The 27,740-nt window shown below is 43.1% G+C and overlaps 1 protein-coding gene across 2 annotated transcripts in view; it reads left to right on the forward strand.

Moving 5' to 3' along the window:
• The window catches only part of DACH2 (dachshund family transcription factor 2), a 311,180-nt gene extending 288,966 nt beyond the window's left edge, over positions 1–22,214 (forward strand). Inside the window, exons 8-12 of one of the 2 annotated variants that reach the window (XM_064462886.1) lie at positions 3,740–3,885; positions 4,409–4,556; positions 8,479–8,598; positions 11,663–11,728; positions 21,345–22,214. In XM_064462886.1, the coding sequence (XP_064318956.1) occupies positions 3,740–3,885; positions 4,409–4,556; positions 8,479–8,598; positions 11,663–11,728; positions 21,345–21,382 (518 nt within the window). In that variant the 3' untranslated portion in view covers positions 21,383–22,214. Of the gene's footprint in view, positions 1–3,739; positions 3,886–4,408; positions 4,557–8,478; positions 8,623–11,662; positions 11,729–21,344 lie in introns of both variants that reach the window. The other variant, XM_064462884.1, reaches the window with a different exon arrangement.
• The last annotated feature ends 5,526 nt before the right edge of the window (positions 22,215–27,740 follow it).

Raw genomic sequence — 27,740 nt, forward strand, 5'->3', positions numbered from 1 at the left:
ATAAATTGTCACTCTCTTCTCCATATGCCACATATTTATTTCATGCATGAGTTATATTCTATAAGCTATTTGAGGTGAGGTTTACGTATAATGCTTATCCAGCTCCAGACAGAAAAAGTTTCGAAGCATATGTGAAGAAATAACGTGGTGGTCTAACAATATCTAACAATATGTAGATTATATCCAGGCAATATGTAAACTGTAGCTTTGATAGTTCTACCGTGTTTCGAGAGGGGTGTGACGTGTCAGGTGTATCAGGTATGTGAATGATGGATTTAAAAACACGCCTTCTGAAAGAACATAGAGCAGCTGGCAAATACAAACTGCCTGTTGGTCTGGGCTGTGCACCATCATGCAGGGAGCAATTCGCATTACTCGTGTTCCCAGGGCTGCGTTTAGTCCATAGGTTGATGCTTCATTTTCCAGTCTCTATTTCTGCAACTTAGGCAGAAGGCAGAAGATGAAATCCTTCAGTATATTGAATTAAGAACAAGAAACTTTCTAGCAGATTTCCGTGTACTTTCCTGGGATAATATTCCATTCACTGTTAGTGTTTGCTGTGTATTTCTTTTCTCTGCAATTTAATTCTTGCTTTTGTCTATTCATCTGGATGCCAGCTAGAAATTAAAATGAAAGGACTGCACTCTAAATGGGTTCCTGAATGCTGTTATAAAGCATGGCAGGTTTAACAAACAAGCTCGATAAAAGTAGTTCCCACTTTGCTTCAATAAATAGAAAGGTTGTTTGTGTCCTTGGTTAGATTGTAGTTGTCCTAGCTTTATTTCGTGCGTATTCTGTTGTACTGTATGTGTGACTACAGCTTTTAGCATTTATTTTTAGTGTTCTTTAAAACGAAAATGCTTAAATCAACATCTTTTTTTTTTTTTTTTTTCCTGTTTAAGAGATGCATTTGAAACAATCCACAAAAAGCGCTTCCAACACGTGCCATGTTTAATCACTTTACCAATTATGATTTCTCCAGCCTGGCTAATAAATTTCTGCCTAACTGTGCACTTATTCAGAATACGGGCAAGATGTAGACACCATTCAGATGTGAAGACCTATTACAAGATTGAAATAGATTTCTAATGCATTTATCATTCATCTTTGCAGAGTGTGATTTCAATCAGAAAAAAAAAAAAGATGATGAATGGTTTGACAGTTTCCACCCATATACACTAAAACATAATATGCTTCTTCTAGTTTTCAGCTATTACAGACTTTAACATGCAATGTGACCTTGGTCTGCAAAGCATGTTTGGTTAGCACAAAAACTTAATCATAAGAAGTCATAAGTAGAATCCTTCTTCTTTACTGCCCTTTTTCTGGGACTTGGAAATTTATTGCTTCTGGGACAGGTAGGATATGAACAATGGGCCAAATAGAGTCCAGGGTTATCTCATCTGTGTGAAAACTGCTGCTGAAAATCGATGTGACCTCTGCTACACTGTCATCCCAATTCCCACCCTCTGTGTCCTATTTGTCTTTTGGTAGAAGCTTAGATCTGTGTGCTGTCTCTATGTGTCTCTCTTGGGCCAGATTATCAAAATGAATCATTGCCTGCATACCTCTTATATTTCTATTTATTTTCCTGGTGCTGACTAGGTCTGATGAAATATGATTCTTTTTGCATTTGATCCTCACTGCAGCAAGCAGCACCTAATTTAGCTGTGTCTATCTCTTTAAAGAAGAGTAATACTATTTTGAAACTTCAATCTGCTGTACAGTAACATTACAAACCATAGACCATGCAACCTGTCTTCGCAGTCAATAGTAATTTTCCTTTCGGCCAATTTAATGTTATTACTTTCATCTCCAAATAGTAGAATAGTAGAGATTTCTAGAGATTTTAAAGAGGCTGTGGTTTTGTTATGCATACTTCATGTGTTACTTTCTTCTTCAAATGCCATTTCTGTTTAGTCTTTTGTGACTCCGTGGCTTAGGTAGTATTTCTGTGTGGCATCATACACAACTACTAATCACTTTGTTTTAAAAGCTCTGCCGGTGGTATATTTAAATATGAGAAATGGTGTGTCTGAAACAGCACGATCTCCACGGTCTGAGTATGTTATCCAGGGTTGGTGTGTTTTTTTTAAAGGATCGTTTAAATTACATGAACACCGCCCTAAAATGATAGCCATGAAGATGCGCAGAGGTTACTGGCTTTTGTTGTTGCTAGTTCGGAAGAATCATTATAAAGATGTTCTGCTTAATGAGCTCGCACAGTGAGGACAGAATACTCCCTAAACAGATTTCAAATAATACCCTAAAACTGCTAATGCTTGGGGTTCATTGTCAGTCAGTGTGTTTTAGAAACACAGCAAAAAGTGCTTGCTGCTCTATATGTGCTCCTGGAGTAGTACTGCCGTAGAGACGCCGTGGCTTATCGTTGTCGTCAGATTCTTTCTGAAGTGGGTTGGTTTTTTTTAATGAGAGGTGGGAGAAGGGGGCCTTTCGAATATGGCACGGTCTAAATGCAGATCGTGGCTTCCATATGACCAAGACACTTGACAAATGAAACTATCAGGGCTGGCTGTGCAGTTGCCCTTAGAAAACACGTGCATCATGAACTTACGGCCAATACATTAGTTGCAAGCTTTACTAAAATGCAATCGCCGAGAAGATATTCTTCGTGATTTCTGCAAGTGCAGGAATGTAGTATGTATAGACGGGTTTTCCCTGCAATGTTACACAAAAATATTTTTTTAACATTTCAGAGAAAAAGAAACGTACAGAGTTTGGCTTTAAAGACTGCTAGCAGATTTTAATTCTCTGGTTTTCAGCAATTAACTTGATGTTTAGAATGAACACATGGGGAAGAAATACTCATAGGGATCTGAGAGAAGGAGATATATTTACTACTCTAAAATCTGAACTATCCTGTTCCAAAATGTGAGCTCATCGGTGGTAATACTGATTCATCACAAAATTTAAAGGATTTTTGAAAAATAATTACTAATGTCATTGTTTCTTTCTGGCTACACGTTTCCACTGCCTGTGCACAGCTTGATCTGTAACAACATGATCTATGTGAAACAGCGCGTGAAGGGGAAGCTACCGGGTCCCGATTCTACAGTCTGTAAGAGACGCATCAGCCTAGCGCGGTGCGGCCAGTCGCAGGCGCGAGGCCCCGTGCCCGCGCGCCCGCTCCTCTCACACCTCCGGCAGAGAGAACTCGGCAAAGCAGTTGGGCTGCTGCCTCTGACTAGAAAGGCTGACCGTAGCAAGGCGCTTGTTAAGCAAACCCGCGCTGGCACTTCACTGGCAGCGTGGAGTTGGCGCTAGCTAAGCAGGAGGGGGTGACTCAGTGGAGATTATTTGCTGCTGAGTATGGGGAGGATAACGTTAAAGGAGTGAAGAGATGTGCTACGTGTCTTGATTAGGATTTTATCAAGGTTATAGCAGCAAAAAATGCACATCAGAGTGGCAAACGTGGTAGAATGAAGAAAGGTCGTTCAGGTTTAATGCACTGCGTAATACTGTTATAATTCTCTAGAATTTGAGCTATAATAGTCTATGTTCCAGGTATGTTACAGTCTTCAGTATATTTATTATTGTCTGTACTATTTTGCAAACTTACCTTAGCAACAACCGCAGCTGCCCAAAGACTGAAACCATGTCATTTTTACTAATGCACTTGTATTTTGACTTCCAGGTAAGCAGGATGCTAGTTTCTAGAAATTACATTTACCTACATTTCCAATGCTTTCTGATGTTGCTTTTAAACCTATCTTTACAGAAGAGGTCCAAATTGCCATTCCAATAATGAAACCAACCTTAGATAAAGTCCAACTGGCTGGACAGGCCTTGCCTCCTGGATTTCCGGCGCCATTTCTTTTTGCTGATGGTCTTTCATCAGTAGAAACACTATTAACCAACATTCAGGTAAATTATTCTCTATAGGGCCAGGCTATGTCATGATGGATAAAATGTGTTTCTTTTTCAATCTCTTTAAAAAGTTTTAGAAACTATTTTGTATCTGAAATTCTGATTTCTTTTATTTAATGTAATGCCTACGTTTCCACTCTCTGGCATGGTCGATCATGAAAGGGTTGTCTATTTGACTGAATAGTTGGCAATAACAGTCATATTAAAATTCACCAGTCTCATTATTCCTCCTTTGCTTCTCCCTGCAGTTGACCGAGGTCAGCAATGATGTGGCACTCCGTTTGTAATAAACCACATCAGTAGGATGAGTTAGCACAAGCTGTGCTGAATGATTCCATGCCACAAAACTGCTCATATATAACATTTAGCTACCTCAGATGCCCAGTTGCATTCCAGGTCTATAGGTTCCTGCTTTTAATTTTTCTGTTTTCCTGGAGGGTGTAAAAGAAACAAATGGATGAATTTTGTCACTGCTGAAACAAACTGGTATTTTCAGATCTTACGTTTGTGTGTGTTTTAGGGCCTGCTGAAGGTGGCTGTGGACAATGCGAGAGTCCAGGAAAAGCAGATACAGCAGGAAAAGAAAGAGTTAAAGATGGAGCTTTGTAGAGAGAGAGAACTAAGAGAGAGCTTGGAAAGGCAACTCACAGCTGAGCTGCAAAGCAGAGGTGAGTGAATGAAAAATGGAGTTTAGATATCTATTAAATGTATAACCCTTTGGCATTTCCAGCTGGAGCTATTGAGGACTCGGAGTTAACTGACATTCATACTTCAGTGTAATGCAGCACTGGACTAGCACTGGTAATGAAAGATTTAAATTTAATAAAACCAGAATGAAGCACACTTTTCTGTAAGCAGACAGAACAGTGACTGAAGGATTATTTCCTGGAGGGCAACTGGCCGCAGAGAGTTTTGGCTGGTTCTGTGGAGCAAAGCTGATTCAGTTTCATGGCTTTCACATGTATTATTACCACTCCGCCTGTGTATTCCCAGCCCGATTTCTTCATTTGACAGTTTAATTTCTTTTGTTTTCTGCTATTATCCTCCCAGCATTGAAGATCAGTCTTACTGTGAGAAATATTCGTCTGTAATTCGGGGTATTTAGCTGATTTTTTTTTCATTACCTTACTACTTCTGTGGCCCACATTAGAAGTTGTCTACCCAAGTGCAAGATCTGAAGCAAATAACCCTAGATATTTTTTTTTCCCATCGGGAGAGTGAGATACAACAGCATTCCCCATATGGGGCCTTCTAAGACAAGACCATGACTGTTTAGAAGCTTTTGATAGTAATAGGCAATTAAATTGGTAAATCTGAATTTTTCGCTGAGATATTCCAAAGAAGGCAGTGTTCTTTTTAAAATTCAAATCTGCATCTAAAGGAGAGGAATAGTACTTTATGTGCCAAAAGCTACTTCTAGATTACATCCATGAAATCAGAAAGATAAAACTAGATAAGACCAAAAATGTAGGTGCCAAGTACTATCTTCCTGCACACTTTGAATTGAAATTAGGTGTGTAGAACAGAGCTGTCTGCAGCAGGAGGCCTCAGTAAGAGGCAGCAAGGACAGGCACTTCGAAGGCGAGTTGTGAAGGGTCGGTAAATACTGCTGAAGTTGTTAAATAGCAGTGGGCACTCGGAAACGTTGCAGCCCCCCAGTCTAAGTGTGGGTGGGACTGCTGTATTTCTGTGAAACCAGGCTTATCGCCATGTAGGCAGACGGCATGCTATGCACCCCCTGAGCCGCATTTAAGTCAACAAAAACCTTAAGCCATTCGCAGACTTTGTTGGCTTTTGGCTTAAAAGAGAATTTCACCAATAATCGATATCCTCAGAATTGTTTGTCTTTCAGGTCATCACCACATGCACTTCTTTATTATCATAGAAAGCCAAGATGGGCTTTTTCACACGGGTTGCTCAGTTTTGCAAAGTTATGTTGTACAGATCACATTTTGGGATTCATAATTTATTAAGTCTCTTGGAGATTTCCTCTGTAATGGTATCCTCCTTATTTCCCCTGACTGCAGCATTCACAAATTGGGAAAGATCTGTAAAAATCAATAAGAATTCAGGTGAACAAGTGGCCACAAACTGTTATGCAAATACTGTGGATTTTCCCAGAATCTTTCCAAATTTTTTTAGTGAATTTTATAGAAGTATTTTGTGATTTGAAACTCACAGGTATCTAATATGAGGAGAAGCAAATAAATAAAAGGGATTGCAAAACACTGCTTGCATAAATTCAACTTCCATTTTAACAAATGGTGAGCAACATTTGCCGGAATGTACTAGCAAACTTGACTCTAAAATAGATGGTAATTTTAACAGGGCACTTAAGATCAAGCTCAAATTCTTTTTAGCCTATTAGTGTTACCTCTGTTTCCTAGTGCCATTGTTTCTCCATTTGTTTGTTGCTGTAAAGAATCCATGGGATTAAGAAATCCCTGTGGAATTTGACTTCACGTGTGAACTGAAGCAGCATCAGCACGACGCAAAAGCATTCTTCCATCCTCTGCACAAGCTGCAATGGGTTGTAGGAATGGAGCGCTTTCCTATGAGCGGGGATATGCTGCGGAAATGGTCTTTGACCCCTTCCAGAGCTTGCTAAGAATGTTCTCCCGCTGGTTCGAGAAAGTACGTGGGCATCAGCCTCCGGTGCAGCCAGTCTTCCTCATGCCAGTCAGACGTGCCAGCTGATGGCAGATTTCCTGGAGCAAAAGTTGTGCCCAGGAGCAGAGCGTTTTCTGGCTGCAGGGTACACTGAGCAGAAGTGGGGGGGGGGGCGGGCTCCAGAGACCCTCCGAGCAGTTTAAACCAGGGAAGGAGGTGCAGGTCATACAAAGAAGAGATGCAAGAGAGTCTTCTTGCAGCGCTGGTGAAAAAACAAGTGTAAGAGCCCACTAAAGATAGTTTAATAAGGATAATAAGGACAGTCTGTTAGCCAGCAGGAGCACAGGGTGGTTGTTGGCAGAGGTGGATATTTTAGATGTAGTTCTGGCCTAAGTAATGGTAACCTGGTGCTGGTGAAAAATAAGGTTAATTATGGGATAAAGATTCAGGGTTTGAAAGGAAAAAGGCTTAAAAGATGCGTTTTATTGCTTGAATTTATATAGGTGAGGGAATACAATCATAGCCAATGTCAGCAGTTCCTGATGAAGACATTGATCATCTGGCTACAATTAATACTATACAGTTCTCTAGTTATAGTTTTACCTTTATTTATAGTTGGGTTTAAGGCTGAGATTAATCAGGAATACTTCTGTTTTCTGCCAAATCTTACCTGGCTGTACCAATGGCCTGTGGATGATGTTTGTCAAGGCACTGTTTCCACTTTGCATCTATAAAAGGGAGAAGATGAGATGACCGTGAAATGCGTTGAGATCTCATGCAGAGCTGTAGAGGAGCAGTGTATTAGTGCATCGTTACCTGTTCGAAGTCCAAACAGGCAGCTGCTAACAGCGTTTTATAGAGTGCTTCAGTTAGAAGGAGAAATTGCTAACCGAGAGGATGTACTTGATTTACTCACCAGTGTTATAAGCTTGTTTTTATCCTGCTTCCTACCTGGGAAGCTCCCTTTTAATTTCTGTCAGAGATTCTCAATATACACCCAGTGCTTTTTTGTTTCTCCTTTCTTTGGCTTTTCCACTTTTTTCTCCCCCTAGTGATGAAGTGCAAAAGTACTCATGTTACTCAGTACCTACCCCTTCTCTACGCTCTTTCATTAGAGTACACACCCAGTTAGCCCAGCTTCTCCACAGCCTTACACCTGGCTCCTCTCTGGGGCAGTGGTTCTTGTTATTTCAGCTATTCTGCTTCAGAATTCCCCCAACTGCTGCTCCCATTTTTACCAAGAAAATCACCACCTGATTCCATGGGGTTTCACTCTGTACACCATTGCTACTGACATTGCGGATTGGCCAGCACTGCACACCGACAGCTCGCCTGCAGAAATAAATCTCATTTCCTTTTAATGTTAGAAAACATAACTAAAACCGAGTCTCTGACACGTTCAGAAGACTTCCTTCATCCGTGAGGAGTGGTCGGGGGAGGCATAACCAGTGTGTTTGGATTATCTTTCCAGATAAAACTACTGGAGGAGGAGGGTGCAATATAATTCTCAGCATTAAGGGAAAAGCTTAGAATGAAGGGTGAGAGATTTATTTAATTTTGAGGATTTACATTGCTACTGTTCCTAGAAATTAGTTTAAGCCAATGATCTCCTCAACCAAACTGCAGAATTTTAGCTGGACTTTAGTCCAAACTGGTGAAGTCTGTGTAACGTGACCCACCGGGCTGGCTCTGAGACTCTTATGTTCTGGTCAGGAGACTTAAATCCATGGGACTGTTCCAGAGTGAGAATAAGATTTAAGATCTTTAACAAGATCTAAGGCCCTTTCAGATTGTTCATTGTTTCACTCCAGGATATGGCTTGGGTTTTTTGTGTTTTTATAACAGATTCATGCCAGATTTTTTTTGTTTGTTTTTGAGCTAGAACTGGGCCCTTGAACATTGAACATAAACTCTTTCACTGTCTCCATTATATATTAATTGTGCTTTAACAGCCATTCTTACAATATATTTACATTTCAGCAACAATTCAGAAACGCTTGAAGAAAGAAAAAAAGGCAAAGAGAAAATTGCAGGAAGCTTTGGAATTTGAATCAAAGAGAAGAGAACAAGTGGAACAGGCGCTTAAACAGGCCACATCAGGTGACGGTCTCAGGATGTTAAATGGTAATGTCTTAGTTGGCCTTTCACAGTCAGCTTAAAATTATGTTTAATTGAGTGAAAAAAAAAAAAAGTGAGATGATGCACAAAGCAAATTCCAGAATAAAAAACCACAATCCTTTCCTGAAATAATTAAAAATCTATTTCAGGCCATGTGCTCTGGGTCATGAATTAGCAACTAGAGAAACAGACAGAGCAGTTTACACAGACATGACAAGAAATGCTGAATATATTACCAGAGAAATCTGTTACAGTGCCAGCTAAGACAATGTGAAATTTGGTTCCTATAAGGTTCTCTGAACTCTTCTCCCAGCAGATTCATTTTTAGAACTGCTGAGCTTCATTTTAAAAGCCGTTTGGCTGAAGTTTGCTCAGCCTCAGGACCTATTCAGTTTGTTAAATATGTCTCAGCTTTCAGAGCTGACTAGGCTTTGAATACTTCCCCAATAGTCTTGTGAAACAAAAGCAAGTCAGTTAGTCTCCCGAAAAGGGTGATTATGTTTTGGGTAGTGGGAGGATTGGCCTCTCCTGCTTAATGTGGTTCTGACCAGTTTATAGCTTTGGTTTGAATCTTTAAGAGTGGACCTCATTGAGTTTTAATTAATTTCAGGTTCTGTAGGTGAAGGTTTAATCTGTGAGTCCCTACCCCGACGTCTCTGCAGAGGCTCGTGAAGCAGATGCAGTCTCTGCTGCATTTGTATGGCGTGTAGTCTTTACATTAACTTTGTGCTGCCTACTTTGGGCGCCGCTAGCAACTGAGCCATCATAACGTCAGCAGGCTGCAAAAACTGCCTGAACTGCTGAGTAAAAATAATGAGTTTAGCTTCCCTTGAGTTCTTAGCGAGGGCTACCCGAACTGTTTTTTAAAGTTAGGGCAAGCCTGTCTGCATGAACTGCCATCGCAACACTCTGCAATGGACTGCGAGTCGTGATTTATCTAGAGCACCTGAGAGATATAAACTCTTTAAGTACGAGCACAACATCTTTCAGTGGCATTCTCATCTGATGGCTTTTATAGTCCAGCATATCACTGTAACCAGGAACCGGCTGGCTTTTCTGATGTACTGACAGTGAGTGGTGGTGATTCAGGCATGGATATACAGCTTGCAGTTGCACCGTGGTAAGGGACAGCGACCCAAGGGAGAGTGGGTGGACAGAGCCAGCAGAAACCTTTTCCACCTTCTCCACTGGGTCAGAAAAATGCCCAGATCAGATCCCACAGACACAGCCAGCACCTTGAGATGAATGTCAGGAAAAAACCTAACGTCCTGGTGCTCTGTGAGGTCCTTCACCCAGATCCTGCCATTGCTGGTAAGCACCTGCTGCTCGCACCACAGTTAGGAGCACTCAGCAGTTCTGGAAGCCGCAAATTAAAGGGTACCAACACGCCAGCAATGTGATTAACAGATCTTTACATCTGCTATTGTGGGCCTGGCTGCTAACGTTTTGATTTGCAGGCACGCTCAGGTAGTCATATATATGTTAGTGCCTGCAAGAAGCTGATATTTACATGCTAATCTGATTGCATATGCAAATCAGGTAGCTCATTAGCATCTTAATCCACGATTTAATTGCAGGTACAATTTTATGACAACAAAATGTGAAGGGCTATTCTGAATATTTTTAATTTAACTCTGACGGTCTGTCTCATTTAACAGATGCTGTTATTAGTTACAGATGACTTTGTCATTTCAGGTATATACAACACGTACTCTAAAAGGTTTGAAAATGAAGAACTTTTTTGGATTAATAGATCAGTGCCCTGAACTTTCTGTCAAAACAGGGACCTGAATAAGGGAAACCCTGTCTAATAGCAGCCACTTGTAATTTTATAAGAAAAAATTGTATACATGAAAATACTATTTATTTGCGCATATATATTTATAGGGCTATATATGCATACATCACAGATATTTCATTTACACATATATTGCTAAGGTACTACTGATATTACTCTTCTGGGTATGGATGACACTTGAATGGGTTGCCCTGCTTCGACATCGAGTCCAGTCAGGCTGTAGGGTGACCAGCAAAGCGTCATCTCTGCGGTAGCTACTGGCACTCCAACTAAAGTGATGTGAGGAAGCGATGGTGCGCTTATCCTCTGTTTGACAAAGTCCGGAACAGGCTTCTCCAGGCCAAACTTCAAAACTGTATGCGCAGCCCCCTCTCAGGTGTGGGGTTTTTTTCTTGCTGTAATTTCTAAGTACTGTATTATAAGGCAAGCAGATGTTTCTCCAGGATCTGAGGTGCCATGGATTCAAATCACATACCCTTCATGCTAATCCTTGTTGGCACAAGGTGGATAATGGCATCTGTTATCGTAACACCCCGGGGTGTTTGAGCCCCCGCCCCCACCCCGAAGGACTGTGCATACCGAAGTATTATCAGTGTGAAATTAAATAGTTCAAAAGTGCATATCGTTACGAGACTCTTTCTCCACTTGTTAAAAAGAGCACAGTCCGTTTTGGAAAGCTCCTCTCGGAAATCTGGAGGTGTGTCACATGATACCACATACGCAATTTTGGTGCGGGTGATAACACATGCTTGCAATGCCCTGAGCGGAGTCTTTAAGTGCGGTTTGCACAGCCCGGATCTGTGACATGCAGTCGCACAAGCTGATCCGTACACGTACGCAAACGTGTTGGCTGGCGTCGCCTACGTGCTTTAGTTCTGTACCTTACAGGTATATGGTGAGGAGGGTCAGCGCGGTTCAGTGCTACCACAGTTTGGTTTCGACTTCTGTTTTTCGTATGTCAGATGCCCCCATTCTCCAAGAGAATTTTACAGACATATTAATATCACGTGTTGGTTATTACCTGATTGTCAGACAAATGTGAAGCGCATTAAAAATAATTCACTGAGACCAGTAATGTTTGCACATTTTGGAAACATTTTACTGCTGAATCAATTCTATGAAGACCAAATGTTTTATGCAAGGCCATGTAACTTGGAGATCACCCTAGTTTGCTATAAATATTTTCCTAAAGATGCATGAGTGAAGGACAAAGGGGAATGCATTAATCTTCGGTGTCACGTCTTTCAGATGCTGGAATCCCAGATATGGAAATAGAACACAACGGAACCCAACATGACAGTGCAGCAATGCAAGGTGCAGTATGTACCACGTCCCATCACATGCATGTTTGTCGTGAGCCACATTAAAAATCAAATGAAATGCAAGAATAGTTTTTGTCTCTGTTTTCCTGCTTTAAGATAAAAGCAAATTGCGCAACTTCATTTTGTTTTCCTGTTCGTTATAGAAAACCCTTGAAAGATCAGTGCTTTACAAGACCAGAAGTTAAATTTGTTTAAATAGAGGTGTGGGAAACTCATGTTTAGCCATCAGATATATGAGCCTAGTTTAAAAGTGATGTTACATATTATTTATCTTTATTAAATATTTTACCTCTGATCCTTACCTTCCTATCAAGATCATAGGTGTTTTCCAAGAAATACATGAAAAAGGGAAGTCATGTTCATGTTATGAGCAGTAATGCAGTGCCCCATTTTCCCCACTGTTCAGTGACTGTAAATACAGATCATTCACGTCTGGTCTGAGTGCTTCCCAAAGAATAGCAAATGCACTCGGGCTGTAGGCCTGTGAAGTCAGGGAGTTGTGTCATCACCGTTTAGGGGAGCTGAGATGGAGACAACCTAAGGGTTATTTCCATTACCACTGGAAGCCTATCTGAAGCACGCAGAAAATCCGTAGTCACCTGTGATAAACTTTGGTCTGAGCAATTTGAACATAGAAATTCCCTGACTTTGGAGAAAGTTCAGGTTTGTGCTGTTGATTTTTCTATAAAATCAGCCTTTTTCTCAATCCTGCACCACATTCATTACGCACCACTCAGTCCTGCACTGGCTACCGTAGCAGCCTGCAGACAGCTGCCTGTTTCAATATAACTGCTGCTTCTTAGGGCTCTCCCACCCTTTCTACTGAATCATGTAACGGTCATGTGCAAAAAATAACGCATCTTGAAGTAAGTAAAGACAGTCCCCTTCTGTGTAGATGGAAGGAGGACTGCAGTACAGTTATAGATGCAAACATAACTTCTAGCATTTCTGAACTGTCACAGGCTTGACTTTGCATACCTCTGGTATGCATCTGTTGTCCATCTGTCATCTGTACAGGAAAGCTTTCAAATATTTTTACTGCCGTCTCTTTTTGTGATTTTAGGTTCATATGCTGTGTGTTACAAAGAAGGAGAAGCACAGCTTTGTTGTAATGTGTATCTATACACATAGAATGTGTGCGTGTGTGCGTACACGTGTGATCAGAGTTGTGCTCTAACTATTATGATTTGAAAATCGTTACTGCCAGAAATGGTCAAAATATCGGACAAGCGCTTGGGGCACGTGTATTTACATTTGTCAAGCAAATTATTCCTAGCATTCATGATCGATTCATGATACCTGCCGAGATGAGTGCTCAGGGCTCTTCCAAAAAGCTACTGAGAGTCAAAGGTGCATCTGGACAAAATCTAGTAAAAAAAGGGAGGTTAATTTCGATTTTCAATTGAAGGAAAAAAGTTACAGTTGGCTCAAATGTGTCTTCCCATCAAAAATTGTTATAAATATCTGTGGGGGAAGTGATACATAGCCACTTCCAACAACCGTTTACTTACTAGACGGAATTAAGAGAACTTTCCTACACTTCCTCAAGTCTATTGATATTCAAGAAAACCTTGTGATTTTATGACTTCTAATTCAGGGTGGTTTTTTTGTTGTTGTTTTTGTTTTTAAAATCTGATCCCAACTCCATTATTCTTTAGTTTTAGCAGGCTTGTTCAGGCTAGAAGCCTGAACACGGGGAGAACTGGGTAGCCACTGCGCCCAGTATGTGTGGGCTTGGTGCCCCTGTGTGAAAGCAGAACGTGACCTGTGCAACGGGAGTTGTAAACCTGCCACACACCCTCGATGGCAAAGCCTCCCTTGGCTTCACCACAGCAACGGGTGACAGCGTTCGCTGACTTCCCTGGCAGTAGCAGTGTGGTGATCCCGTTCGTATGTAAACGTGTGATGATTTTAGCCAGTTCTTCCACCAAGCGCTCTCAGCTGATAAAACGGCTCCTGAAAAGCTCTCTATGGAGCTTGTTTAGATTTCAAAGTGTTTCTGTCCTGTAGCACCATCTCTTTCACTTTCAGTTATGCTGATACCGTAATATCTTTTTATTCTCTTTTCCGTTGGTTACAATTTTTGCACTTGACAGCTACTATTGCACTGCGTCTTTAACAATTTGAGCGCGCTCCCTCATTGCCCCCTTCATTTGCTGCCTTTGTTTTTTGGGCCCTGGGAGGAGGAAGGGTCGAAACACGTGTCCCTAGTACAAAGCTGTTTCCAAGCTTGCAAAATCTCTCTCTATTGCGCAGAAAAAAGCGTTAGCATCAATGCAGACCTTTCTTTTGCTGTTGTCAATAGCTCTGCTGGACAGAAATCTATCATTCACACAGTGCCTTTCCTTTGAAATTCAATTAGTTTCACTGCCAGTATCTCCTTAAGAGGGTTTAAAGGGAAGTTGCAAAAATACTGCACAGCCACCTTTCACAGTGATTAAGTCATATCATATTTTATGCTCGTTTCTTAAAATGATTTTATTAACACAAGCTGTTCATACACTGGGATTCTGATCTGCATGATAAATCTTTTCCGTTTAGTCGACTCATTTTCTCTATGCTTTGTATATTAATCGGACGGAGATTTTGTGCAGACGAGGCTTCAGACTTTTTTGAACTTTCCAGTCTAACACCTCCATCCTCCGTACACCTGATCTTCTGGTCCAGCATAGCTTGATCTGAGAGAAGCTTTTTAGCTGACAAAATAGAAAAGTAATAGTTGCTGTAGCGGTGAAGCCCCCCGCGTAGCTGAGTGGTGCAGGAGAGGGTGATGCATGCACAGAGATACCCTTCTGGTCTTGCTTCCATAACTCACTTGTGGGCCGGCAAGGCAGTGCATCAACCATTTTATCAACCGATCTCCGTTTCACATAAAATAAACATACTGGGTGTCATTAAGTGCACCTTCAGATCAATGATTTTTGCAAATGACATTCAAGTACCATTCGAGTAGTGCTTTTTTGCTGATAAAAGCAAATTAAATTAGCACAACTACAAGTGTGCTGATAAAAACTAAAACCGAACAGCAGCACCATTAGCTAACAAAGTAATATTTTCTCTTTACTGCTTTCTGCCATTTAGTTATTATCCTATTGGAAATCTAATTATAATCCTTTTACTCCCTAGTCAAACTTCACAGTTTTTGCAAGCTTAGCACTGACAAGTGATTTCATTACATTTGATTGCCCGCGCCCAGATTGACTTAACTTCACTCCGAGACCTAAAAGCCCTCTCAGTTTCTCAGATTCCCTGTTTGCACATTACAGCAACAGCTCCTTTAATTAATTAGCATGAACAGCAGTAACATGAACTGCTGAACAGAAAATAACATCATTTTATGATCGCAGGGAGACTTCTCCTTTTGCATGTTTATACCTTAGTTAACTTTTGTGTTACTATATTTCATTGTTAGGGGATATTGGAACAATCAGCAAAGCAATGTTATCTTAAAATTTTTAAAAATAGATGTTACCATGATACTCGATGATAACAATTTGCAAAAAATAAGAGACTCTAAATTTCAAGAAGGAGGCGGCAGCAAAGGCAGACGGACTTTCCTGAGGTTCAGCGGGCGTGTGCTTCACGGTGCCTGCAACAGGAGGGTGACCCGGGGCTGCTGCTGCTTTCGTTTGTGAAATAGCCTAGCAGAGATTTAGCACGAAAACTCTTAACTGTGACTAACTTGTGATTTTTTATCTGTCTGCCACAGATGAAAGACTGTGGAAGTTTGGAACATATTTTGGTTTTTATTATTTAGAAAACTGGGCTATAATTTTTTCAATATTCGGATATAGCCAGTCAGTTTTCAAATCCAGCCTATGGTAAACAGGGCGCAAGGGGGACAGAGAAAGAGAGGGGTAGTGTTTCTGAGGGGCTTCACAACTTTGTTACTATATCCAGTTATACCTTCAAATGCTGCAATCCGCTGAAACCAACCACGCCATGGAATTTCAGAGGGGTCTACAGTTCTAAGAGACAAATTCAACATCTTGGAAGTTATAGTGCTGTTGTCCTGGTCTTGCTTTCACTGAAAAAAACATGTTCAGATATTTATAATTCTATGCAGGGAAAGACCAGAACCCTGTGATTAGAAACTCTTGAGATTAAACTAAACAGAGGCCCGATATTTTTCTTGTGAGTTCTTCGTTACCTTCTTCGTTTGAGCCTTAGGCCTTTTCTTCTTCCTCCCGTCCAAGCCGTGCTCTCTCCCTACTGTGTGTCCCGCTATGGATGCTCTGAACCGTTAAACCTCTGCAGTTACTCTGTGCTGCGTCACATCGCAGAGCTTCTAAAAAACCCATTCGCGGTTTGCGGGCGATCACCGGCCTGTCGCATCCCTGCGCGCGCCGGCCCCGCGCCGCTGGCGGCGAGAAAAGGGCCCTCGGTAGCGACTCGCCACGGCATCGCGGCGCGGAGTGACGCGTGGCTCGCCTGCGGGCTTCAAAAGCAACGGCATCGCCGACCTTCGGGTTGTTTCTGCTTTAGGTACGCAGGGGTTTTCTGAACCTCTCTGTAAGCGCGCAGAGACACGCAGGAGGGAGGAGGGTGAGATTTTGTGATTTACTGGAAACAAAAGGTGGGGAAAGGTTCTCCCAGGAGGCTGTTGAGTGTGGAGGTCCGTGCCGTTCTGTTCCTACAAAGGTCTGCAACATTTATTCAACAATTCAGTGTCAGTAGGCTGGAATATTTCCTAAGCGGGAGCCACTGCGTTATCGCCCTGTCTACCCTCACTGACAGCGGCAATCCTGTGCCTGCGTAGTTTGCTTTCAGTGAACAGACTCTTGTCCTTGCCTATTGTTACTCATTGGAAATCCTATTTTCTGTACAAGTTTTTAGGTCTAGTAACGCGGATGTGGAAATATTTGACAGAGGCGACTCGGTAGTCCTAAGCACAAAAGAAGCGGGGAAGAAACCCCAAACGAGGCACCTCCGCGCGTGAGCAGCACGGGAGGGTCCGGTGCCACGGTCCTGCCGGAGGGCTGGTACCGCTCCCCCGGAGGGAGGCTCGTCGGCTCAGGCAGCGTTAGACATCAGAGACTGCACATCTGCAGGGGTGGAAAAGAGGCGATATGAAAGAGCGAGAGATGAAAAGAAAGCAAACCAACTTCGTTAGTGCTGCTGCTCTCAGAAGCAGCGTTTATTGTCTACGGTCTCCTGTGAGTCTAGAGGAAACCATGCCCTGCTCATGGCATGCTATTTTTTTTTCTCTTTCACTGCTCAGTTTGGAAAATAATTACAGATAAATGGAAAGGAAAAGTTTTGCTGGACAACTAACAAACCGGCAAAGAGGTCAGTTTTACTCACGGTTGCCATTCAGCTGAATGACCAGCCCAAAAACACGAGAACTGGCCGCAGACCAGGTCTTTTTTTTTTTTTTTTTTTTCCTTTTTTTCCTATGGTAGCGAAGGATCCTTTTCTGTGTTTTCTGTAATTGCTGCGGTCCTTACCCCACTAGCAGGGGCCTGGATGCAGCCTCCTTCCAGGCCAGTCAGCGCTCCTGTTTGCCAACAGGTTTAGGGAAAGTTTTTTTCCTGGGATTTCATCCCCAGCAGAAGCTAACGCAAACTGTTCTCTGAGTTCCAACACACACACCCCGCACACACCCACCCCCACACACACCCCCAAAGGAAGAGACTGATTCAAACTCATTAGCCCCAGCCTTGTAGGTTAGATTTAGTGTTATGGCATTATATGTTCCATGTGCCCCTGCATCCAAAGCTCAGCTTGGCTCTGATCTCGCTGAAACGCTGACTCGGTTCACGTTCCCGAGGACGGCTGGAGAGATCAGCTCCTGCCCGGTATGCTCACAGCATCACGTAAGGGGCTTTGATTCAGCCCGTCACACAGGAGTTGTGCAAAGCCCCGAGAGGGCATGGGTCCGGCCCGTGGCTGCCCCCTTCCCTCCGGCTGCTCCTCTGTCCGCACAACCAGCCACATCGCAGCTCCACCCGTTATTTTAGCAGCTCTCCCAACTCCTCCTCTGCCTAAAACGGGCAAAGTGGGATTTTCAGTTCATTATTTCATCTCTGCTACCCATAGTCTGCGATACATGGTGCTGGGTTTTATTTTTAAAATTGCATTAATAATTTACTGACGCAGCAAATTTAGCCTTGTTGTCTCAGTAGGTAGCAGATCCCAAGTTGCCTTCCTCCACCTTCCTCCTCCCATTTGCGCTGCGGCTTGTGAGGGTACACGTGGAAGTTCTGTTTTAAAGTCCTTTTATGGAAATACAGCTGAATTACTAACTTAAAAGAAAGGCGTTACAAACAGCCTCACAGAGGATTCGGAAGAGTCAGAGATGCTGAAAAGGAAAAGAAGGAAAAAAAAAAAGTGACTTAATATGCAGTTGATAATTGCTGCTTTTGGACTCGTCCTTTATACACACATTAAAACCTTGAAAGAAAAAGACAAACGATGATACCGTTGCTAAAAGAGAGCACAAGAGATGGATGTACGCCCTGGACTAACAACTCGGGGAAGCCACCACCATCCCGAGGGGGAATTGCAATTATTAGCGTAGGCTCTGGCTCCCTGAGACATCGTGAGATCTTTACTTGTCTTATCCATTGTGAAGGGGGAAAAAAATCATTTCTAAATGTCTTGCTTATTAAGCCAGTCATGCATTTCACTGTAGGTTGTAAAGCAGTATAACATGCACAGGGGGCTCATAAGCATATTTTAGTGTTAGGGAATATCATTTATACAGTTTTTATATTGTCAATATTACCCCTAGAGAATGAGATTAGGCTTTAAACTACTGTAAATCTACACTTTTGCTCACCTTTGTATAATTTCATTTTTTAATAGAATGAAGCCCACATAAATGAATATTTGATTAAGGGATAAACCTAATAAAAGAATACATTTACTGCACACAGATTTATTCAAATCTTTGCTATATAACACAGTAAAATGCTATGAAGCGGTATGTAGCTTGCAGTCAGCTACACTGAGGAGATGGTGAATATTTTTCAAAAAGATGAATTTGACAACATCGCATTGTCTTTCATGTGCAAGTGGTAGCACAGACGCTCCTACCGCTTTAGTTCCTCATAGGTGGTTGCTGTGTGACGTTGTTAATGCCATGGAGTTAAGCTTATTGCACAGCACCGAAACAGTATTTTAATTTCTGGAGAGTAATTGAGAGCTTTATAAAAACGGAAATATTTAACTCTGCACTTTCTGTTTACCTGATCAATACTATCATCTCCTGGGTCGCTGCGCTGCGCTTGAGCTTTGGCATTTACTGTCTCTCCTACGGGTATTCCAGATACCGCCGTTGAACGTCCCTTGAGAAGTGAAGGGAATGGGAAGGAAAAAATGGAAAACTTTCAAAGTTTAAATAGCCGGTCCATCAGCCTGCATTGCCCTTAATGGCCACCTCTTACCTTAGTTTGAAATGCAATTTTTAAAATACAATAAAAATGTCAATAATTTAAAAAAAAAACAATATTACTGAGCCTTTTTCTTTTGTAAATCAACTCTTCCTTGAAAGCATGTCTGGATTCCTCCCCTCTTCTTAGCAGCCAGGGTCCTCGTAGCCAAATGCAGCACCGTAATCGTGCGCGCAGATGTGGTCTCTGGCTTACTGCCTTTGTACAAATACCAAGCATCAAACGTGGATCAAAAGATGCGGCTGATGCCCAGTGGCCATTTAAGCAGTGACCGATGTATCGCAGGCCCGCTGACCTCCATTGGTGTGACGTGGCCTACCGCAGGACGCCCGGCTGGAAATCCCGCGCCGTACCGGGGGCTGGGCAGGACGCTAGCGTTGCTCGCCTGGCTCTGCGCCCAGGCCCTCAGAGAGCGCAGCGGTGCGGGCAGCGGACGCCGGCAGGCGCGCGGCTTCGGCTGCTTCTGTGCAGGACCGGTGTGTTACTGGCCCAGGAGAAGCCCCTCCGGCAGAATTTCAGCCTTTTGGACTGCCTGTGAAGGCTGCTCGTGTGATTATTTTTTTTTGAGGGCAGCCCCGCTGAGCTGCAGAGTCTGCCCGGCTACCTTTTGTGGTACAACCTTAGTATAGGCTAGATCACCTACAGCCTGCTGTGGAAGAAGTCATGGGCAACATCCTAATAATCGGAAGGAGAAAAAGGGGGAAAAAAACCCCAACAAAACCCACAGTGTTCAATATTTGTGTTCCTGCTTACCCACCCCCCCCGGCTTTACTAGTTGCCCCGCTAAGTTTAAGACAATAATTTTAATCAGCCAAAGGCCTGAAACTAATTCTGTTCACCTCTCGGAGGTTCCCATGCTCCCAAACATTCCTCCGGAGATGTTATGTCCCTGGCTCTTCCGATCTTTATTCTTGTTTACATCCAAAATACATATTAAATCATCTCTGTTTGGAGAGTCTGAGCCTCCTTAAAACCATGAAACATTCAATTACTAATTATCTGTTTCCTGTTCCTAATGAAGTGAACATGTCGGATTTGGATTAAAATTCAGCTACTGCTCTCCTCTGTTTATGGTTCCAGATGTTTTTGTTTTATCTAGGAGGTTGCTTTGACAGCTACTGCTAAATGATAAATCACTCATATTATAGCTGAAATGCATTTTGAAATTGAAATGTGGCAAACTTTGCGATTGCTCCAAGGATCAGTGTCAGTTAGCAGGTCAATACTTGTTCCTGCCTTACGAGCGTTCGGTATTGGCATATGTAAAACAGTAATGGGCTGGATGTCAACGTTATACAAAATGCTTCTCAGCATTATCATTTTGCTATCATCTTCAAGATCAGTACTTGCGGGTTTAGCTGGGTGAATTCATGATTCATTGTATAATGAACAAGAATATGGAGTCTTGTTAGCTTTAGTTTCTGTGGGCATTTTAATATTTATTTTTTTCTCTGGGCTCAATGTGAAAAATCACAGTTGATAGGTACTGTAGCCAGGAATACTTTCATGAAGGAAATAAGTGGCTTTCTACTTGTTTCCCTAAATAAAGAAAAATAATTTCAGAAGAAAAGTGGCGGTTTCTGAATGAATGAAAGAACAGTTTCCCAAGAACAGATATTGATTTGACTTCTATTACTTTTTTTTTAAATGCAACGCAATTTTGTTTTAACACGCTGTTCCCTAGAAGGTTTTGTGCCTGTAATAACAGTGTGGTGTAAAGCTGGTGCCACGTTGCTCGGCCTGTCGTACGGAGGCATGCAATACAACGCAGGCTGGCCTCTGGAAAATACGAAGGAAAATGAGTGTGCAATTAAAAAGCAACTGTCATAAAGGAAGGAAATGAACATAACGATAGTTGTAGCCTCTACTCAGCAGATGCTGGCTGGCAAGCAGCGTAGGAAGGCGGCTGGTGGTTTCCAGCCCGGCTGAGTGCCCAGGCGCGTCCCGCCGGTTAGAAGGCCGGCCGTGCCCCGAGAGCGGCTCCTTTCTGGGCCTGACCGTCACCTCTCGGGGCTGTGCAGGGCTTTGTCATCAGGTGGCTCTTTCCCAGCGTAAAACGGACGCGTGCGATGGAAGCTTATGGCACTGGTAGCTTGGCTTGAGGAAAAAAAGTCCACAAACAAATAAGGAAACCCACCTAACTTTCAATTAATTATAAAATGGGTATAACTCTGTAATAATTGACCTGTTTCCGTCTCTTTTTTTCCCCTCCAGAAAACAGAACATACATCAAGCCCACTATTATGTACTGAAGGAAACACCTATTGCTGAAAAATGTATAATGATCACTATTTGAAGACTATATAGTTCATGAAAAACGTCCCTTCCAACCTTTGATGCCTTCAGTACTGTGTGAAGAACAGGATTTGTAGCATGAAACTTGAAGGACAATTTCGAGCAATTTACTGTTGCTGCATCGAAAACTGCCGTATTGTCATTAAGAAATATTGAGACTTTTTACAAGCTTACCATACCAAACCAAGCCTGTTACAACAGATCATTTTTAGGTCCCCGGAGATAGAAAGGAGTTTTAGTATTTTTAAGCACATACAGGAATTATTCCCCCCCCCCTTTTTTTTTTCTAAGGAGGTAGCTATTACTGTATAGCAATGGCACAATGATTTTAAGCCACAAAGGTCCTCACTGGCTGTACATCATACAAGTCCAGTTTATCACTGAAACTGTTCAACATGGAGCTGTTTCGATTGTGTTTATAAATTAAGCTTTGTTTACTGAAGCAGATACTCGATATATATTACGTTTTAAAAAGAAATGTGTGTACATTTTTTAAAAGAATGATGTAAAAATTGTCCTTTCATTAGATGACCGATTCAAAAGTGTGAGCTAAACCCTAATAGCTGACGTAATATGAGGATTATAATTGATGCTTTTTTTTATGCTCAGTTCAGCTTGGCTTTTGGTCTTTTAAGATGAAAAAAATGAATATGCAGTAGAGTGTTAGATAATGGAAACTTTTAAGTATGGTTTCTCTGTTGTACCATATTAAGTTAAAGTACACATTCTTTGTTAAAATGTTCTTGCTAAAAATACAGTATTAAAAATTTTTTTGTTTGACTTTGGAAATCTTTTAAGATTTTTTTTTGACTGTGAATTCCCATAGCTATTGTACTAATGCAAAACAATATTTTGCACTATATAAAAATACTTGAAGAAGTTACTTAAATAAAGAGGGTGGGTTGGTATTAAACATTTTCCTAATTATTGTATGGTCCAAAGTCTGAAGTCTGCAAGTGAAACATTCCTTTCTCAAAATACGAGCCTGAAAGCTGGTTTGAGTCGAGCGGAATTAAGTAGTCACCTGTTCACTCCTTACGTTCATGCATGGGTCAAAGGCACAATGCTTGTTTATTTACTACCTAACTCATGGTTATATGGACACATGCTTATGTTTACACACAACCCCTGAATTAAATCACAAAAACCCGCTTTAAATAGCTCTCTGGGGAATAGGGTTCCTATGAAGCTGTATACATCCCTATCTGTACATATAGCAGTCAGAATTTCATTTATTTTTGTCACTACTTTTTTTCTGTTTAACAGCCTTTTGCCAGCTTTCGAAGTGTACCTTCAGCCGGTGCTCTGTAATGCCGCAGAAAAGAAGCATCTGGGTTTTTTGTTCCTAAAAGAAATCTTCTAGCTTAACCAGGTGTCAGTTCCAGAAAACATGCCGGCCTCTGGTTTACAGGTGCTTAATCGTCAGACTAGTCTTTCGCTGTGCAAGCAGAGTTTAGTTAGTCCATATTAATTTTTTTTTTGCAAGCATTCTAGTAACTGCATTAATCCCACTGCCATCGCTCGAACAATCAGAAACTGGGTGCTCCAAAGACAGAGGGGCGTTAGGAATGGGGGGGGGTGCTTGCCTACGCTTAATGCACATCTGTGAGTAAAACACTGCAGCACCTGAGCTTAGCTTCTACCTTGGACTAAGTATTGCTTGTAGTTGCTGTTCCAGTGGGATGCTCTGAAATCAGGGTTGGACCTTATTTCTAAATCATATTTTTAAAAAGGACGTGAACCAGGCCGCGGGATACTGCGGTGTTGCCGGCTGCTTGCCCGACCGCTGGGCCTGCTCCTGCCACTTGCAGGTGTTGAAGGGCGCCCGGTCGTGCGTTACCCAACATCATGCGCTTTAGAAAGATGTAACTAAATCGTTCAGTCTTTGAACCGGCAGCATTTTTGCATTTTTCTTTCATCTCCAGAAAGGCAATTTTAGCTTCCCCCCGCCCAGTGGCCGATCTACATTTCTTAAGGCTAGGTTGCTATTGGGCTGATGGGCACAGCATTGATTTCTAATTTGCCCTTCCCAGAATAGTTTTAAATGCCAGAGGCGTGGCAAAGGAGATCTAGGAAGCTGATAAACTTCAGAGACTGGCTCTGTTGCTGAGTCCTTATTCGGTAGCTCCTGATAAATATTGACAAACCAAGACACTGAGCTGTTCGTGTGTCAGCTCAGCCTAACCAGCACACTTGTAACTAACACTTTCTGTTGGAGAAACATATTAAACCCAGAAAAAGCGTCAGGTTTGGTCAACTCTGATTGAATAGTTCCTATAAAAGTGCAGATTTCAGGGTTTGGTTTTTTAAATAATATTTCCCTTCCTATCATTTCAGCAATACTCTCGCTGACACCCTCCTGCACAGGGGCCTGGCTGTGGGTCACACCGACCCCCGGCCCGTTACGCCGCTGGCGCCGCCTGGCACGCGGGCTGGTGCCCGTCCAGCCGGGAGCCGTCCGTCCCCCCGGAGCCCGGCGCGGCGGCGGCCCTGTGGCTCAGCGCACGGACATTCGGGGAAGAGGGCCGACACTGCGTGGGATTAGGGCTTTTTTAACCTGTGTGCAATGTAAAAAGCCTCAGTGCAGCCTGTCTAGTTCCGGGCACTGCAACTGAGCACGAAAGGCAAGAAACCGAGGAAATTGCTTTCATGTCATATCTTCTAGGTCTCTGTTGATCTTGTCATTCAGAGGCAGCCCGACATGGGATTGTTTACTCAGAGAAGACAAGACCAAGGGAAGAATTAATTGGCTTTCATATATAAAAGTAAGCTATAAAGAGCAGGAAAGTAACCTTCCCTGGCCTCTGTGGGTCCATGCCAAGCGCGTGCTGCGTTCAGCCGGCTGCACGGCCCCACCATGGCACGCCTGCCCGGTGCTGCTGCACGGCAAGCACAGGCAAGGTAGAGGTGGTTTTATTTAATTTCTCACAGCCCTAATTTCACATTTGGCAACAGTTACCCCACACACACAGAGACGGTCAGCTTGGCTTTTAAGCAGCGGCGTGCTCTCAGGAGGAGCGCTTCGGAGGCCCCATACCCTCCAGCCCGGGCAGTAGGGACTGCGCCCCTCCTCATCTGGGGCAGGAGCTCAGCGGCCCAGCTGGCGCCCGCGCTGGCAGCCCGGGAGGGACCTCGCCTCGCCCAGGTTTTTGGCTTTTGGGGTGGGTTTGGCGTTGGGGTTTTTGTGGGTTTTTTGGTTTGGGTTTTTTGTTTGTTTATTGGGGTTTTGGGATTGAGGTTGTTTGTTTGTGGGGGTTTTTTTGCTTCGTTTTATTTTTTCCCCATGAAAATGCCTGAGCAGAGCAGGGCTTTGGCTGTGCCCAGCTCCTCAGCACCACCTAAAAGCAGCGGAGCAGAGGGACACTGCAAACCCATTTTGATGCCATGTATGGGCTGCAGGAAGCTGAGCTGGGGAATGGGGGTTTGCAGGCGGGGGTGGCAGTGCCGAGGGTGAGTTGCGGCACCCGCAGCCCCTCTGTGACAGCACCAGTTTCCTCCAAAGCATGTCCTTGTTTGTAAATTGCCTTTGAAATGTCATGATGCCAATAAAGTTGGTGTTAGCTGGACACAAGGCGATCTTGGCCAAATGCAGGCAAGTTAAGGGGCAATGTATTTCAGCAATTTTATGAAGCTTGTGCCATGCAGACTGCTAGCATCATAAACTAACAATCAATAGCGACCCATCTCGGTTTAAAAATCTGGATCTATAGTCATACACAGCGAGAACCTTGTCCTTTAGAAGTGCATGGCTGTGCATTAAAAGCTGAATGCTGGTTTAAGTAATTGCTAGCTACAAGTAAGCAGCTCATTAATATATTTATTTACAGAATATTTTTGGTAACATGACAAAATGTGGGCTGACCTGAACGGTTACGAATTTTCTCCGTGGCCTCAGCGGCTCTCCCCATCTGCTCCTCCGTGTGTGTGCGCACACACGTGCACAGCCTTCGCCCTAAACTACATGGGTGACAAGTCAGCCTCGCCGGCCCGGGGCTGAGGCTCCGGCAGCGGTACCGGCACAGAGCCTGCCCGCGGTCCCACTGCGCTTCTGCTGCCGCGCCGCAGCCGCCTGCCTGCCCTGCTCTGAGCGGGAGGGAGCGGGAGAGGCACGCACGGGCAGTTTTCCCACCCCGGGTCATGTCCAGCGGAGAGCTACGAAGCTGATCGGGGGCTGGAGCATCTCCCTTACGAGGAAAGGCTGAGACCTGGGATTGTTCAGCCTGGAGAAGACAAGGCTGAGGGGGGATCTCATCAATGCTTATAAATACCTAGAGGGTGGGTGTCAGGGGGATGGGACGAGGCTCTTTTCAGTGGTGCCCAACGCCAGGCCAAGGGGCCACGGGCACAAGCTGGAACACGGGAAGTTCCCCCTGAACATGAGGACAAACCCCTTCCCTGTGCGGGTGCCAGAGCAGGGGCACAGGCTGCCCAGAGAGGCTGTGGGGTCCCTTCCCTGGAGACATTCACCCCCCGCCTGGACGCGGCCCTGTGCCCCTGCTCTGGGGGTGCCTGCTCCAGCAGGGGGTGGGACGGGGTGAGCTCCAGAGGGCCCTTCCAGCCCCCGCCAGTCTGGGAGTCTGTGATGCGCTATCATCATTTGCTATGCAGGCTACAGATGTTTCGGCACTTAGAAGGGGAAAAAAAAAAATCACAATAAACATTTTTTACTTTAATTCTGTCTGCAAACAAGGGCTGCTTTAGTGGTTTGAAGCTGGAATGGAAGGGGAGAAAAAAGTATTTTAAAATTATGAGTTTATAGGTGAATTATGAAAATTATTAATGAATTATGAAAATTCTCTTATGCTAACTGATACTTACCAAATTATATATTTTTATATATCTAAACCTTTTTAAAAGACATTTGGCTTCACATGTTTGCCAACTTATGCACTGCTTTTTTCAAAAATGACATTGCAATGTGTATTCACTGACCAGTGGATCCTTGTCACTACACACCAGTTCATGCTCACTCAAAGGCATGAGTGCTGCCCTAGCTTCCCAGTTTCTGTTCTGTGGCCCGACTAACTGCAGGTCTTACCTCTAAGAGCAATCCGGCTCTATGCCAACAGCTGGGCCAGCCACTATGTTTAAGGTTTTAAAACTATGTTTTAAGGTTTTTAACCTTTAAAAACAATCTTGGATGGGTTAGGCCATACATGTACCTGCTGCTCCTGGTAAGAGAGCAAGTGTCCAGTATTCCAGAATATATTTTTGGCCAGTCAGAGGGATGGTGGAGATGAAACAGCCAGAGAAGAGGCAAGTTCATCCTGAACTGTACAAATTTGGCCCAGCTGTAATTACTCATGGTGTGCTTCAGTCAGCCAACAGTGCGACAGCCGTCTTTATTTTTCACAAGAAAGTCTGAAATAAGGCAACGGATAGAAACATAGTCATTTTGAATTGTTAAGTGAAGACATGGTTTTATAATAAAGTTACTTTATAATAAACATTACAACACAATCCCTCTTATATTTGGGTTATTAAGAGTGAAGCACACAGCCTCACGTGAGCATCGCGCCGTCGCGTGCGCGCACGGCACCAGGGTGCAGCTGCCGTCCGGGACGGGCCAGCGGCTCGTGCTGCTGGAGAGGCGAAGGAGCGGCTGGGTCACGGTACGTTGGCCCCTACCTTCGGCGGGCTGAATACAGGCACGCAGCGCCTGCCTTCTTTGCATTTTAGGATCTGGGCTTGGCCTGAAGCTTTAATCTTATTACCAAAGGCCACATGCCTAAAATAGATTGCATCCCACCCTCTTCCATCAAAGTGGCCAAATAGAAAGGAAAAACCATTGGTATTAAATGAAACAAGATGAATTAGCTAAAAAGAGAAGAAAGAATAAACAAGGAATGAAAAGTAAACTTTAATTCGCTCCAGTACCAGTAGGATTTGGCATTTAACGTTACTCATATGGTTCATTCTGTATCAGGAAAAAAATACCTGTTTTGTGTTTCCCCTGCCATTAGCTGAAAGTCTGTTTATTCCCAGAGCTGTGCTGCCATCAGTTGATGATGCTGGAGCACTTACAGAGACGTTTTGGTAGGAAAAAAAAACACTTTATCATTCGTAACATTATTATGAAACATATTTTTCTTTGTAGACCAGTCCAAAGCAATTCCATAGAAATTGTTGCATGTTATCCCTTGGTGCCAACTGTGAGGGGTTGGGGGAACCGCATCCCAAAAAGTAAGAAAACAGAGGAAAAACCTAGTGGCTTAAATAACAAGGAATAAACTCCCTATTGGATTTTTTTTTAATAGTTCTATAAAACTGGTGAAGACAGAAACGGTACTCAGAGATTTTTGATGTCAGATCAGT

This window comes from Phalacrocorax carbo, chromosome 11 (genome assembly GCF_963921805.1).
Source record: "Phalacrocorax carbo chromosome 11, bPhaCar2.1, whole genome shotgun sequence".
In the NCBI taxonomy this organism is placed as follows: domain Eukaryota; kingdom Metazoa; phylum Chordata; class Aves; order Suliformes; family Phalacrocoracidae; genus Phalacrocorax; species Phalacrocorax carbo.